Source organism: Camellia sinensis, chromosome 3 (genome assembly GCF_055761805.1).
Source record: "Camellia sinensis isolate YWXY chromosome 3, ASM5576180v1, whole genome shotgun sequence".
In the NCBI taxonomy this organism is placed as follows: domain Eukaryota; kingdom Viridiplantae; phylum Streptophyta; class Magnoliopsida; order Ericales; family Theaceae; genus Camellia; species Camellia sinensis.
The window spans coordinates 208,231,364-208,249,018 of record NC_138963.1 but is presented as its reverse complement, the minus strand read 5'-3'; the positions used below and the strand labels follow the sequence as shown (position 1 = coordinate 208,249,018).

General features: G+C 37.5%; 1 protein-coding gene across 1 annotated transcript; it reads right to left on the bottom strand.

The window, feature by feature from the left end:
• Positions 1-830: 830 nt before the first annotated feature.
• LOC114270331 (uncharacterized) lies at positions 831-9,040 on the bottom strand. The gene is made up of 7 exons (XM_028211798.2): positions 8,434-9,040; positions 8,210-8,298; positions 7,955-8,093; positions 2,326-2,421; positions 2,008-2,130; positions 1,613-1,875; positions 831-1,323 (listed from the first exon to the last, which is right to left on the bottom strand). Exons 1-7 carry the CDS (start codon positions 8,597-8,599, stop codon positions 1,213-1,215), a joined length of 987 nt encoding a protein of 328 aa, XP_028067599.2. The 5' UTR covers positions 8,600-9,040; the 3' UTR covers positions 831-1,212.
• Positions 9,041-17,655: the final 8,615 nt, after the last annotated feature.

Genomic DNA, 17,655 nt, shown 5'->3' with positions numbered 1-17,655 from the left:
AGCCTCCAGACCGATCTAAGATTGAAGGAAAGCTGCTCAGTGAAATCTTTATTTATTATCAAATGATGGTGTAGATGTCCTATCTTAACCGATATTAAGACTTGGATGCTTCCTTCCAAACACCTGATGATGAAGTTAAAATATGCTATCTGATAAATTTCTGAACAAAAGACCTAAGTTCAAGTTTTAATTTCAACCTCATAATTGTTTTGACTAAATTATTTTAGACTTATTCAAAATTTCCAGACGTCCCATAGGTGGCATGCTCTATTATTTATATTTATCAAAAGTAGGATTCCAAATTTCATCTGTAAAATTTAGTTTTGAATCATCAAGTTTTTAATTATAATAAATAAGTTATTAAATTTTAAGTGTATTTTAATATAATCTTCCTCTTATCATTTGCAGTTAAAATTTAGACTCATGTAAACAATGTAAGCACATTTTTAAAATATTAGAGAAAAAACTTTTATTAAAAAAAATACTTTTCTCCTTTTAATTTTTACTCAAAATTCATTATAATTATTTATGTTTCAACTTTCATATCAAACCATAAAGATGAGAAATTGACAACCACAATAAAATATAAGGATTAAAGTATTAGGACTTAACTACTGCAATTAGAAGATAAAGAATCAAAATAAAATTTGAAACAAAATTTCAAAGAATCAAACATAGTCAAGATAAAGGAAAATGTTAAAATCAATATTGTTTGAATTATTGAATACTCGTTGCATTAGTTTTGCCAAAAACCAAATGCTCTAACAATCATGCATGGCCGAGATAGTTAAAAATATTTGAAGAGAGAGAGAGAGAATGAGCGATGCTTATAAGTTGACAATACCAATAATATATTGAAACAATTTATCATATTACATCCTTGGGGCACAAGCATTTGCACAATTGCACATCTGACTATTATAAAGCCCCTTTTTTCTCAGTTTAGCACCGGACTTCAACTTCAAAGCATCGGCACCAAACCCACCACAATGAATCAATCATCAACAAAATCCGACCAACATCAAAAAGAGTGAAACAACAAAAAAGACAAATGTTGAAAGCCCCAACTGATATATGAGCATATGGCGAGTCTAGAGATTACAATTGCAGAGGGGCTTCATGTAGGTAGTATTTGTAAAGTTTCCACAACACAGTTAACAGTTTCTAACTCTACCGTCTTCAAGTTCGCTGTCAATTGTTGACAGAAACCAATTATGCAGTAACAACACCAGAGACCCATGGAACAATCACGGGCACATTTGGGTGGGAGTTCCTATAAGATTCCGAATACTTGTCTTTGAAATTCACCCTGGGTTTTTCCGCCTGTGTTATAAAGATCAGAGCAAGAACAGCCAAAAATTCAGATGAAATTAATGTTAAATTGCAAAATAGGTCGGCCTTGTTTGGTGAAACTTGTGGGGCTGCTTATAGCATTCCTTTATTATGAAAATTTGTGCCCGAGTGTTTAGTGCAGCTTTTATTTACAACTTGTGAGGCAAAATAGCCTAAATAAAGCAGGAGCAACAGTGCTTTTAGCTTTTACTTCTAATTATTAGGTTTTATTTAAAAAAGAGAACTTAATAACTTCATAAGAAGGTACGCCAATGCTTACATATTTGAGCCAGCACTCCATATGTTTGTGCTCATAAATGTCGGGGGAATAGCACCCTGTCTCTGATGGGCAATATACCCATATATTGCATTTCTTTTCGCCTGGTCTGGCACGTTTTGAATGATCCAAGCAAGCCTGACAACAGTCATATGCACTTTCTTTACGGTGGGTAAGGCCCCATCTGACCGCAGCACCATCATAATCCGTATGAAGTTCAGGGTGGCATTCAGGAGGAAGTTGCCTTCCAGCTAAAATTTCATCATCTGGAGAGAACATACATGCCACAGTAAATATCAATTCAAGAAAACAATACAATCTAATTTTTGCCTTTTCAAAATAGGGCATATATTGGAGATCAATTCTTCAAACTAGCAAAATAAATATTGATTTATTACCGAAATCTGTTGCACCCTCCGGTTTGTCATCATGTTCCTCATTATTGATTTCAACTGGTATCCAAAGACCAATTTCGTTTGACAGCTGACTCCAACCGGATTCTAAAGCTCTTGCAAGCGTCCCTACAAGCATATCCCCTTGCAATTCTAAGTAACAATGATACCTCTAGACAAAAATTGTCACAAAAGCGCCTTAAATTCTTACTGATGGATTTTAAATATTTCCTATAGGCCAAATAGTCTTCAAACCCATAAAAACAAAAATAAATAAATAAATAACTCTTCCAAACATGGATATGATAAGAGAGGAGATTCTACCAGCTTCCTTTGGCGGAACAGTTGAGCTCAAGGTCTTTCCAAGAGTTAGTTGTTTTGCTTCTTTTAGTTTTTCCTTGCGCCAGCTTTCAACAGCTTCTGTCATAGAAAACAATATCAATAGGATATCAGGAAAGATAAGGGGAGCTAATATTATAGACAACAAAAAGATTGTGAGATAAATGATTACACAATTCACTACAACTGTTTTTTCACATTATTATCATTAAGGGTGCACAAAATACCCAGAAAACCCGAGAACCAAAGGGTCTGGTCGGGTTGGTTTGGTTTTTCCAATACATTCCTTGGAAGATCCCATGGTAGACACAGAGATAATACCCCCCTTCAGATTGGCAGAAAATACTACACTGGTGCACCGGTGCACCATCCATAACGAGGAATTACCAGGGAAAAAACTAGCAATAAGATTGTGCTCTAGCTCCAACACACAACCCATTTGGTTCCAAATTTATTTAAGAACAACTACAAATTTGTTGTTGACTTCATAGTAAATATGAATTTAAGGTAATACCTTTTGAATCAACCATGTATATAAAAGCACTACATTATCAAGTCTAGAGTAACTAGATTCATGACCCAAATCCAACCCCTGCCATTACTTCAACAAGAAATAATTTCCCACTACCCTATACTATTTGGTTGAGTTTTCAGAGTAAGTTTTCTAGAAAATTTTGAAAAAATATTTTGGTGAAAAAAGGAAAAAAAAAAAAAAACACTCATCATTAATTTCATATAGTTTTCTTTTTAGTTGGGAGAAATAATTTTTAAAAATTCAAAAAAATATCTTGTAGTGCTTAGTTTTGTCAAACTAGTTTCTAATTTTTCAACCAAAAAAAATAAAAAAATATAAAAAATCAGAAAACAACTTCTGAGAACTCAATCAAACCCAAAGTATATTGAAATATACCTAAGGATAACCAATGCTACTTTCTGTGTGATGTGGCATTGGTAATTCTAGTAATAAGATTTTCAGTGTGTAGTAAATGTAAAGCAACACTACAGAGACAGAGTGTGATCAGATCTAAAGACTCGTTTGTCCATGAAACAATTAAAAATGCCAATGTATCTTCAAGGAGACATCAAATCAAAACCAAATACATACTGAACAAACCAATTGATAATCAAATATCAGATAAGAATGTGTCCATTAGTCAAGAAATAAAACATAATAATTAAGGACGCTTACGAATCATTGACAATTTGCAAGGATGCAGCAACCAACCAAAGATCGTCAAATGTTCAATACAAATGTATCACAAAAATAGTGGACATAAAACATTAAATTAAGGGCAATATAATATCCATGAGCTTTAACATCAATCACTTCATCCCATAGCATAAAAAAAATGTTTTTCGCAATATCCAGGGAAAAAGGTCCTGATAGATTTGGTTACAAGAGAAGAGGCAATGACAATTGAAGAAGGATCATCTCTCGTCATTGCCTAAACAGATTCCATTCTTTTGATCATGCAAATTCAAAATAAGGGACATTTTCATAATCCAAATTCGCTAAGATGAAGACCAAAAATGAAATTCTTGTGAAGATGGACAAATTCAACTTTGGAAGGGTTCTATTAGCAGGATTTTTAAAATGATCACCTGAATGCAGGATATCAACAAAATTAAGGTGTTCTTTACAAGCAATTCCCTGTGGTTTATTCGGAGTTGAATTTAAAAAATAATAATAATCCAAACATGCCTTATCCGCCTAAATCATGAGATTTGCCAAACCACATGATACTGATTAGATTGATGTTGTTTATGCAAACCTCAAACATATTAGTTAGAATGTCACATTGCAACAAGTCAAGTTCAACTTCAACAAAATTTGACAGGTTCAGATAGTCCATCTGAGATCCAACCACCTACTTTTAGATGGTCCATCTGAGATCCAACCCCCAATGCATCTGGATCTCCGACATGGCTTCCCAAGTCATCGCCATAGTACCTCTCCATGAGGTAGTCATCCTTTGTGAGGCAGCCATCAAGAGGCAACTCTTAGGCCGCTTCGCTTGGCATGCTCGGCTTAGTGGCTCACCGTCTCAAGTGCATATCTTCTGATACTTGTCATGCCAATTTAGTTGAGGAACAGGGCTCAGGAACCTCCTCTTGGGGTGGTGCCTCAATCATGGGGAGTCCGGCCGACTCATGACCCTTCATCAAGGTTCCACATAGAACTCACCTTGACCGAGAGAGAGAGAGAGAGAGAGGCGTCTACAAGAAGACAGAGAATGTTGACCAAGGCAGGAGCCTAAACATATTTACCCAATGCATCTCCTTGATATGAACCCTGAGGTTTGAACATTGGTGCAGTTGGATCAAGAGGGATAACTCCTATTTATAGGTTGTAGACAACCCTAAAAACGCATGGAAACCTTCTCAAACTAATCCCACCCAACATAAATACCTAGTAAGACTCAAATCAAATCACAAAAGTTATTAAAAGTCCTAATAGAAAGAAAATAGAGCAACATTAAATCAAAGGCTCCTAACAAAAATAACCATTTAATAGTAATAATCAATTTATTATCTTCTTGTGGGTCCTACATTAACAAGGCAGCAGCATCTCCTTTGATGGATACATTGAAGGTGTTTAGATTTCAAGGCAGCTCTTAACACACTCTTAAGAAGAGTGAAATAATTAATAATCCAAACCACCACCACCACATAGAGTATGATTCATTAACAATGGTTTTTTAATTATTATTATTAGTTGTTTGTGAGGAAGGAAAAATAATAAAAGAAATAGCTTGGATCCCACGCTGGCTAAGCTAGCAATAATTCTAATGAGAGCCACCACGTGGCATGTCAACACCATCAAAATAACAATTCAGTAACCTATATGGACACAACCTCATTAAAGAGATGAGGGATAAGGAAGTTTCCTCAAACATAAGAAACTTATTCCAACAAGACTTACCAATAAGATGTGGCCACTAGAGGTTTGCCTGGTCTTTAACTTTAGTGCCTCCAAGGATTAGTTCTTGATTGTTCAAATATGAGGTAACCCAGACCCAATTGGGCTGGGCAAGGCGTGAGATACCCTAGATTATCAAAAAAAGATGTGCACCATATCTTATCATTAAGGGAAATCTCTAAACGATGGAACTTGGGCAACACGCATACTTACATAGCAAGGATCCTCACATTACAAATAGACCTACAACCTCATTGGCCAAGGTATGTGATACAAAAAAACACAAGAACACTGTCATTTATATTTGAAGACCTTTGCTGACTTAAGCATCAGAATGTCCTCCAGTCTTTGTTTCGCGGCAATTAAAAGATTGATGCTTACTCATATCATGTCCAGAACAAAATCAACTTGTTGGTACCTTTTTCCTTCTATAGTTTACTTTTTCTTTATGCTTACTCACCTTTTTCTTTATTTTCTTGTTGGTAACTTTCTTTTGGTTGGTGGCAGGGAGTGTCGAAGTGGGGTTCTTAACCAAATAAAATGCTATACATTACTCTAAATAATACATATATTCAAATTCCTAAGAGGCCATAGCTTTCCTATCCTATCTATATGGAGTGTTTGGAGATTGTCTATGCTTGCACCCAACTTTTGATTTATTTGTATAAAGTGAGTGCCCTTTGACTCACACCCATGTATCCACACTTGACACCATGACCCATCAAGAAGAAAAAATGATAGGGACCCCAAATGTTTTACCAACATTTCTATCAAATGTCTCATATGGGTGTAGGACCCACAGTCCCATGTGGTCTCACACCCATGTTAGACATTTAGTAGAAATGTTGGTAAAACATTTGGGGCCCTTAGCATTACTCCATCAATAATAGACCATAGAAATCGTTGATTTAGATGAGTTTCTCTCTTATTATACTTATTTTTGTTTCATAAGTTCTCTGTTATTATTATAATCTTTATGGGTCTAATCATTTATCTTAGGTTCTTTACTTTTATTCTTCTTTCTTAAATTCTCTCTCCCCTATATATACCTTACCTCTATAATTTTTGTTGGGTGCACGTATCAAATAAATTAGATAATTGGTTGCACTCACAAAAATCTTTTTTCCCTACTTGGAAATTGGAGCCTTTGTTCAAAAATAGCAATTAGACGCATCCTAACCAAACAAAAATCACGCTTTTTTTTTCTTCTCAATCCAAGCACAACACACCATAAGTATCAACATGTTCTTTTGTTATCAAAAAAGAAAATAAATGGAAACCTGTTTCATATTTGTTCTTAAAAATTTTAAAACAACCAACACAACCAAATGCCTGAATAAACTATGCTAATTTGTTAGCCATTAACTAAAACAAGTTCTGAAAATATTTTGTAGATGAAAAGATCACTTTACAATGCATAACCATTTGTATCAGACAACATAGGCTAACAATTTTTTCGATCTGCAAGCATAGGGCAAGAATCACATATTCTTTCGAGAAAGAGTCAGATAAGAATCACATTAAGAAAGGATTGTGTTATGTTTGATACATATTGGGCATGCCCCTGAAATGTGTCTTATTTTTAAAAATTAGAACCAAACATGCTTCAAATACTTGTAGGATGTGTGTGCCCATCACTTAAATACACAAAACACAACACAAATTTGAAGAAAATATCTCAAGTCAATGATTAAAATCAAAATAATGTGAATTCATACCTATTAATTCCTAAGTCCGAAGCCTAAAACTTCCAATTTGTTTAGGGCATTTCAAGATAGCCATTAACACTTTTCATTAACACTTCTTTTCTAATATATAGGATGGGGGAAAAATCTCTCTAATTGTTTTGATATAATAAAATATATATATATATATATATATATATAACAAATAAATGTAATTATTATTATGTATCTAAAACATATATTTTATCTATCGTCTTGTCTCTATTTTTTGAAAATTACTGTATATACCCATGTTTTGTGTCCGCATCTATGCTTCCTAGGTCATAGAAAATGGATTTCCAAAGTTTTAGGAGTTTCCCATCATATATATAGGCTTCCAAAGAAGCAGGTTTTCTGTCAAAATTAAATTCAACCTTAAACAAAATAGAAAAAGATCCAACTATGTGATAGTGAATTGGAAACAATCAGTTTATAATCTTTCACTCATTCATCAAGTTGCACTGCCAATGTTTAATACATCCACTATATAACTCACTGCTATATGCTTAACATTACCACAACTTTTAACAATTTACAGCTCAACAAAATCTAAGGCACTTGACTATTTGCCCACTTAATCAAACTAAGTAAAAACTATGAAAACTTACAACAGAATTAGACTTCCACCTTGTACAAAATATTGTCGTTGTTGGCATCAACTCTAATGCCAGTCAATGTTAAATAAGCAAGCAGGTTCAAAGTAACATGGCTTAAAGTCCCCATAAACTTCCATAAATAAGTTTTATTTTCAAGAAACAGCCAAAGTGTAAAAGAGACAATGTTTAAAATCTTGTTCTATATTGCAACTTTCCAAGCAGAATTAAAGTAGAAAAAGATGATATAGTATAGTATAGACAATTGTAACAGGCTAAAGAATAGAGGACCAAATATGAATTAACACTAACATCACAATGCAGGCAAAGAATGAACAGAATTGGTAAAGTTACTTGTTTAAGTAAAATGTACTGACCTCGCTGCTCGCTCACATTGGCACCGGCTCTCAAGCCCCTCAACCTTCCAACGATCTCATCCGTTATCTTCTGTTTCAAGTGCTGCGGCAATTTGACGGGGCTTTGTTCACTTAAAAATTCCTTCTTGATTTCTTTTACCTTTTATCACAACAAAATGTTCCTCATTACACTATATTTTATCAATCCAATTAAACTTATCACAAAAATTCCAAAACATGGTACACAGATTCGGTGAAACCTAAAATGGGCCTTACCAATTTAATTAGCTCTACAGGTTCGGATGCTTTTCGTATTCGAATTGAATCTTCCATTTTCCTAATCTGATCTGGGGTGTACTTTACAACTGTATACAAGAAACTCCTATTAGAAAAAAATAATAATTATAAATGGGGAATTGGGTATATGAAAAAGCCCCAATTAGGAAATGGGTTGGAGAAATCAAAATAAAAACTAGGTGTGGAGCTGGAAGAACACTTACCGTTTTGTGAATCGTTATAAGAATAGATGTAAAGCGAAGTGTACAAAGAGTGAAGAACATAGAGAGCAACGCCAATGTTGATTGAGCATACGATGAGAGTGGTTCGCTTGTACGAACACCATTTCCCTCTCCCATTATACCCCCACTCACCCCCACCCCTCGCCATCTTTCTTTTCTTCCTTCGTTAACTTCGTCTCCATCCCATCATCTCTCTCTCTCTCTCTCTCTCTCTCTCTCTCTCTCTATATATATATATATATATATTTCTATATCTGTATCTATCTCTCTCTCTCTTTGATATTCAAAGAATGTTTCTTGATTGCCTCTAATGGATCAATCGATTGATCGTATCATCAATCAACCGCTTTCTTCTTTTGGGTTCGACAAATGATGTGCTTTTTGTCTCAAGATATAGAAGAAGATCTCAGATGATGAGAAATATAGTAAAGTAAAATCAAAAAATTAAGAAAAAGATATATTATGTATATGAGTGTTGTGATTTGGTGCTAATTTTGGCCCCAGATTGATTCGTGCAAATTAAGTTTTAATCCACATTAGACTGTGTTAACGTGTAAAATTAGGTTCGAATCATGATTATTATTAAATTAAATATTAATAAGTAGGATTATTAGTGGTTGTAATGGCGGTGTGCCTAAAGTGCGCGTGGTGGGTTACAGGATAGGTTGCTCTGTTTTTTGTGAGCCACGTACTAACGTGCGCTGGAAGAAGGGTAAGGTTGCGCCTATGTTTGGGTAGTGGTTTTTGGGGTGTTTTTTTGATAAAATAGTCACAAAAAATAAAATAAATTTTTTAGTCTAATAAGATAAAATATCACATTCAACCAAAAATCATTACATTCTTTTTTTCACAAAAAATTCAAAAGCCAAAAGTCCTTCCCAAACCAGACTTTTTAACCCCATGTTAAAATAGTTAAAAAAGTCAAAAAGTCAACCCATTTCCCAAACGAAACTGTAATCAGCAATGTTACTCTCAAGGAGTCGTGCTATAGGTCTCGAATATTAAGATACGAATTTGTCTCGAATTTGTTTAACCATTTGTTTGGCCGGTCGTCTGGTAAAGAGGTTGACAGCTGCGTTCGACAAGGTGACAACCGCAGTAGACAAGTGCTTCACCCGGTCGTCCGGGTGATCATCCGGCCATTCGATCGATGACCACAAATTCGCGTCATTCATGCCTGAAGCTCTCGAGGCCTAAAATAATAACCTACTCGCATGGGTCAAATATGAAAACTGTTTTACCAGACGATCGGTGAGACAATTGTCCAAACATTCGGAGGATATTATGATAGTCACAGTCAATAAGTTTTGATCAAAATGACAGTCGCAAACGATGCCATGACAATCACAATTGACAAGTGATCGGATGCACAATTTTTGTGTTCAGATCTGTATTCAATCGTTTATGCGCCTAGACTTTTTATAAGGCAATTAATGCAAGTTATTTAGGCACTATTTGGCAAGTTGCTTTTTTTTTGGCTAAAATAGGCAATAAAGATAAAATAAATTCAAATATTTAATAGGACAAAATATTACATCTAATTTATAATCATTTCACTTTTTCTTTCGTAACCATCAAATCAACTACAAAAAAAAAAAAAAAAAAAACTATTTTCCCAAACACAACTATTTTAACCAGATTAAAATAATCAAAAAGTTAAATAATCAATTAAAATAGTTTACTTCCATGAGAAATAAAGAGAGATTATTGTAGCAAGTTGCAACAATATATTATAATATAAATAAATAAATTTTCTTAATTGAGGTGACAACAATTATATTATTATAAAGCATTTCGTCTTAAATTTTAAAATTTTTATAATTAAATGATACCATTGTAAGTGAAAAAAATTATAAAATTTATTAATTTACATAAAATTTTTATTTTATAATTATATGTTACATTTACTGTATTTTTTTTATTCTTTATACAATATATATTTGTAAATCACTCACTTGCGACACACATATAGTGATTCAATGTTAAAATGAGTTTTGTGTGAGGTTTATTGTATGGATAATTATGGGTTGTGTACAGGCACGAAAAATACTTTACACGTGTATTCTTTGTGATCAAATCTGAACTCTTCCAAATGGCGTCGTATTTCCTGTAAAACAACACCGATGAACTAACTGGTGGGTGTGTGTTGGAAAACTCCTCCGATGCTTAAGTCAGTCTCAAGATCTACATGGAAAAAAAACTCTATAAATTCTGTAAACTAAATATGTATTTACCTCTATTTAGGTCAACTCTGAGTATTTATATCTTTTGCATGATAGAATTTTAGTTGAACTCTAATTCCTTTCTCATAGAGTCCTATTAGGATTCCATCTTTTAAAGGATAAAGCCTATCCTTTAACACCCTTATTATCAAAATTCAAGTAAAACGGCTCAACTCCCGAGCTGACAACCGAGTTTACTCAAGATTCTAATACAATTGTATGTCAATTACACAACCGCTTTAGTTGAGTCTCACTAACCTCTAATGAGACTGCCAAGCTGAAACTTAACACAAAAACACAAAAACCATGCTAAATTGTCCAATTCATGCTTCGGTTAGGTTCTTTACTTCGGTCAATGACCTAATAAGTCGTTCAGCTCGCTCAACATGCATGCTTTGTTTGCCTGATCAACATCTCTAGCTCGATTCAAACTTCCAAGTCAACAAACTTAGTTCGGCCCAAAACTTATGATCATATATAGACTAGCCTAAGATTAAGGACCATGATAATTAGCTCGGCCTAAGACTATGGACCATATTGATTTAGCTTGCCCCACTGGTTCAGTGAAACTCTTAGGTTGTCACAATAATTAATAAATAAATTGTTGGAAAATAATGGATTTTTGACAACTTTAATTCGAAATTAAAGTAGGACCTAACCGCCAGCTGAGGTGGGTCCGAGTGGTTTTGAGAAGATTGCAATATAAAAATAATGAGCCGAAATCGTTGAGTTGTAAATGAGAATTGTCTCATAAAGTGGGCATCAATAATGTTGAGTTTAGATTTAGACTTAGTCTTGGCCTAGACTTGTACTTGTGCATGTGTTGGGTTTGGTCTTAGACTTGGACTTGGACTTAGACTTAGACTTAGTCTTGAGCTTTGGGCTGAGCTGTTCTGGGCTTAGTTTGTGCATGTGTTTGAGATTGAGCTTGGATCGGGTTGTGACCCAACACCCGTATCCATTTTGTAACCCATCTAGTTTAATTCTCAAAACTTATACATTATATACACATTATGATTTATATAATGGTTTTGGAGTTTTGAACCTTTATAACTCTAGTCCTAATGGTTAGAGTTAATGACATTTGATGACCCCATTGATGTTAGTCTTCATGGTTAAGCCTCTCCTCTACTAGTATAAATAAAGGCATTTCTCCTCCAACTTAGTAGGTTATTTTTTAGAGAGATTTTGTGATGAAAAATGAAATGATATTTTGAAATAAAAAGTTGGAGATGATGTTTTACACCAAAGCAATTTTTTTCTATCTTCTTTTGTTAGCTTCTTCTTTGGTTCTTGTTAAAGAGAGTGCAACCATTGTCAAGTTCGCCGAAGCTATTTAGAAGGTGCTTCTGCATTAGCTGGTTTCAACCATTGTATCCTGGGAGACAGATGTCGGCATACCTCCAGCACCCACCGGGAGACGGTGAATCTGTTTTAAGGAAACTGTGATATTACACAGGTTTCGATTTGCATCCTTTATCTTTTGTTTTTCAAAGTTTTAAATTTAAATAATTTCTCGTATATTATTTTTGTGGGACATATTTTGAGAGTAACAGCATGTGGCTAAGGTAATGTCGAAGTATCAACCGAGATGCCACGTGGCCTGGTCATGATGCCAAGGTGATCTCGTCTAGGCCGAGGTTGTCTGCTGGGATATTAGAATCCGAGATGAGTAGATAAGAGACAAGAGTCCTAGAATAGAGGAGGACCTCAGTCTGGATAAAGATAAAGCTCTTAAGGAGTTTATCTCTATCATTAAGCATTAAGCTAAAACCCATTAAAGCTAGGCTTCTACAGGGATCTTGTGAGTGCTGGCTATAAAAGTAAGGCACCCTCGTAGGTCTAAGGTATGTTTTTTATGTTCTGTCTAGTGAGTTAAGCATTATTGGTTATCTTTGAGAGATATTGATTACTGACTTGATTATCAGAGTGTCCCCGGGTGGACGAATCACTACCGGATTCTTATCTTTCTATGACAGGTTGTTCGGGCTTAATCTATTCTGCCAGTACTCTCTAGCTAAGTTCCCCCTTTGGTTGTGTAGTCGAAAATTGACACCCATAATTTGGCATCATCTGTGGGAATCATAAAGAGAATAGATGGCTAGCGACAGGCAGAAAAAAAAGTCAGGGACGACATCCCTAGTGGGAGTGGTAAAAACATCGATCTTAACATGGAGAAGGAGAACTGTAATGAAGAACCTCAGGATCAGAATCCCGAGGAAAAAGACGACAACCAAGAGAGAGATGTACCGAAGAAAGCAGGCTGACACGAGTATTACAACAAAAGCGACCTCTAGATGTGGAAAGATAGATGCCTGAGGAGGGAAGGCGAGATGAAGGGAATGGCAAACAAGTTAGCAGACCTACAATCGGTTGTCAACTTCATGATGCAGAATAACGTTATGCAACCACCGTTTCCATTGGAGGACACGCTGATTCCAGCAGCCAAGAACGACGCCCTGAAAGAGGGGCAGAAAGCAATCCTTGCGGTCCCTCAGCATGACAGGGCAAAGAAGCATTCGCATCAGCCTTCGCAGAAGGTCAGGCGAGGAGAATCAATGAGAGGAGAGTCTCAGAAAACACCTCGTGCCAAGGGAACTTATGTCAAGGAACATCGACATGTTCAAGGGAAGGAACTTTGTTTTGACACGGTGAATGAAGAGAAGTCCAAGAGGACGCATAACGACATCAGGAGCAGTGCACCAAAGAGGCTGATGTCCATTGACAGCCGAGCTCCTGGTTGGACTAAGGAGGATCTGAGGGACTACCTCTAGAGGAAGAAGCAAAATGCCGAAGTCACATCCCCCGTCAAACCAAGGACGCCGTTCTCAGTAGAACTGGATAGGTTTGAGGCCCCAAAAAGGTTTCATATACCGAGGTTCCAGATATATGACGGTAAGTCTGATCCAAACTTTCACGTAGGCTTGTACCTAAATTCAATAGCACTGTACACCGGGAATGAGCCGCTATTATGCAAGGTGTTTCCCTCATCCTTTGAGAAAATCACGTCGGATTGGTTTTACAAGTTACCGAAAGGAATTGTGAAGAGTTGGGAAGGCCTGGCCGAGATGTTTGTAGCTAGGTTTGTTACAAACAAATTGCAGCTGTTAAGGGTAAACTCCCTAATGGCTTTAAAAATTGGCGAGGGCAAAAGCCTCAGGGCTTATGCCAAAAGGTATTATAAGGTGTTTAACCAAATACCAGGGTGCAATTAGGAGTTAGCGGTCGTATCTTTTAAGAATGGCCTAGAGGATAACTGCATGCTTTGAAAGTCACTGGCAAAGACTCTGTCAAAGAGTATAGAGGTGCTCATGGCCAGGATCGAAAAATATGTGAGAGTAGAAGAGGATACGCTAGGAACGAAGGCGTCAAAGAAGGAGAAAATGAACAGCTTGCCAAAGCGAGGCTAAGGTAATACAAATTTTAATAGACAAGAAATAGGACTGAGGGTTGCACAGGCAGTCACCACTATGTTCCGAATCCCGATTTATAAAGTCTTGGAAAGGATCAGGAACCAGCCGTATTATAGAGCACCAGAGAAGATTCCTGGCAAATTTATGAGAAGAAAACTTGGGAAGCACTGTGCCTACCACAATGAGGACGGACACCTGACTCAGGGGTGTAAAGCCCTGAAGACACATCTAGAAGATCTGGTTAAACAAGGTCACTTAAGGAACCTAGTAGATGAAACCAGAACGAGGGAAGAGCAAGCAAGGCTACCCTAAGCACCTGCAGCACCACCCCCACCAGCACCACAACCACAAGTAGACAGACCTCGAGTGATCAATGTGATTCACTTTAGGGTTAATGAGAACAAGGTACGTGGAGAGACTCAAAGGGTGAAGCACTTACAGCATATGAATTAGGTCTAGCAAAAGAGGCCTAGGACAGATGAGTACTAGGGACTAATAGTGTCCTTCACGGATGCCGACCTGGACATGGTGCAGCATCCACACAACAATGCTCTGGTAGTAACCCTCAAGATTAGAGAATGCTAGGTAAGGCGCATTCTGATTGACCAAGGAAGCTCTTGTGACATCATGTATGTCAGATGTTACAACGAGCTCGGCCTTCACTGAGATGATTTGGAGTAGTCCAACAGCCCAATGGTCGAGTTCAATGGAACGCCAACATGGCCCCTAGGAGCAATACATTTAGAGGTGCAGGCAGGCACCAAGAAGGTAAGCACTAAGTTCACAGCAATTAACGCCCCCTCCCTTTACAATGTTGTCTTGGAAAGGCCATGGTTGTACGCAATGAGGGTTGTTCCCTCAACACTGCATTAACTATTGCGGTTCCCAACGGAGCATGGAATTGAGGAGATTAGGTGCAGGCAAAGAATTACTCCATGGCAGCAATGAAATCTACCTACAACATGCGAGAAGCAGAAACAGTAGAGATTGAGGACGAGGACATGGAGGTCCTAGATGACGTCGACAAAGAGCCGGCCGACAAAAGTGAGGAAGACTTAAAGAAGATCCTGGTTCAACAAGAGGATGAAGAGTGATTCTTCCTTCTCGGCTCAAGCTTGGCCGAGGAGGAGGAGAAGGAGTTAGAGTCATTCTTACGAGCAAACATAGAGGTGTTTGCCTGGACGCCATACGAGATGCCTGACATTGATCCCGAGGTCACTTGACATAGACAAAATGTAGACAAGTCGGCTAAACCTGTCATTCAGCGAGCAAGGAGGCCGACGTTGGTTCATGTGGAGGTAGTAGAGGAGGAAGTGAACAAATTGTTGGAAGCCAAAGCCATTCCAGAGGTAAACTACGCAACTTGGTTGTCAAACACAGTTGTTGTGAAAAAGAAGAATAGGAAGTGGAGGGTCTGCGTGGACTTCACCAGCCTAAATAAAGCTTGTCCCAAAGACAGTTTCCCACTCCCCAAGATCGATCAATTAGTGGATGCCACTTCAGGCCATGGAAGGATGAGCTTCTTGGATGTTTACAAGGGGTACCATCAGATAGCAATGTACCCCCCTGATGAGGAGTGGACTGCATTTATCACCCTAAAAGGGCTGTATTACTACAGAGTGATGCCTTTCAGTTAAAAAATGCAGGAGCAACCTACCAAAGGTTAGTGACCAAGATGTTCAGACATCTGATTAGCAAAACAGTGGAAGTATACATTGATGACATGGTTGACCAAAGAACCTAAGAATCATTTGGCAGACTTGAAGGCAGTTTTCGATATTCTTAGAACATATCGACTCTGACTCAATGCTTTAAAATGCGCATTTGGAGTTGGGTCTGGTAAGTTTCTGGGATACCTGGTTACTAGAAGGGGCATTGAGGCAAGCCCAGATCAAATCAAGGTCGTCCTTGACTTGAAGAGCCTAACATTGGCAAAACAAGTACAGGTGCTGACATGAATGGTTGTAGCCCTGAATAGGTTTATAAGCAGAAGTTCAAATAAATGTAAATCATTTTTTAGTTTATTAAAAAAGGCCATAGATTTTTTGTGGACAGAGGAGTGCGAGGTCGCCTTGGCTGACTTGAAAAAATACCTGACCACAACTCCAGTTCTTTCAAATCCGATACTTGGAAAGGAACTGTTCTTATACTTGGTAGTTTCAGAGCATGCAGTGAGTGCAGTGGTAATCAAATAAGAGAATGGAGAACAAAGGGCAGTATACTACGTGAATAAAACCTTAACAAGTGCAGAAACCAAGTACTTGCCCCTAGAGAAATTGACATTGGCCTTGGTAATGGCTCCCAAAAAGTTGAATCATTACTTCCAAGCCCACAAGATTGTGGTGTTAACTGAGCATCCTTTGAAGTCCCTGTTATAGCAAGGAGATCTGACAGACAAGGTAGCCAGGTGGGCAGTGATATTGGGCCAGTATGACTTAGAGTTTAGACCTAGAACAGCAATCAAAGGCCAGGTTCTGGCCAATTTTGTGGCCGAGTTCACACCTGGTGCCATCCTACGTCAGGCTCCAGCGAGCCGCGGCTTAGGGTGTCCAGGGGAACAAGAGGAGACCTAGCTGGGAATAAAAAACCCCACAACAAAATAGAAGAAAGAAGAAAAACTCAGGCCCTGCGATATCGACATCGACGACTTCTTTCACCTGTTTGTTGATGGGAGTTCAAACCATCAAGAAGCGGGGGCAAGAGTAGTGTTGGTATCACCAGATGGGCAAATGCTGGAACAATATATCTGTTTGGGGTTTAAAGCCTCAAACAATGAAGCAAAATATGAGGCATTAATCGCAGGGTTGAAGCTAGCAGCAACAATGGAAGCCGATGAAGTGGTAATCTTCTGTGACTCCCAACTTATTGTGAACCAGAAAACGGGCGAGTATGCAACCTGAGATAAAAGAATGATACCCTATGTCAAAGAAGTTGTTAGACTATTAGCCTTATTTCAGGATTGTCGACTACAGCAGGTTAGCCGAGATGACAATAGCCATGCCGATACCTTAGCTAACCTGGCTAGTGCAATGAAATCAGGAAAGGTAAGGACAATAATGGTTGATCATTTGTTAGGCCCAAGTGTGGAACCACTAATCACAGAGTATGAAGCAATGTGTGTGGAAATGGGTCCAAGTTGGATGGATGCAATAGTGATGTTTCTTAGGGACGAAAAACTGCCAGATGATCGTAAAGAGATGCATAAGACCAGACTGAAGTCGGTAAGGTTTAGCCTAACAGCAAAAGGATATCTCTACAAAAGGTCTTTTACTGGTCCCCTTTTGAGGTGTATGCATCCCTCCCAGGTTGAAAAATTCTTGTATGAAATATATAAAGGGGTATGTGGCAGCCATACTGGGGGCAGATCACTTGCTCATAAGGCCATTACTCAGGGGTACTAGTGGCCTTACATGCAGAAGGATGCTGAAGCCTACGTCAAAAAGTACGAGAAGTGTCAGAGGTTTGCACCCTTAATACATCTTTGAACCTAGTATCCAGCCTTTGGCCATTTGCCCAGTGAAGCATGGATCTTGTTAGACAACTGCCCCAGCAACTAGGCAAAGGAAGTT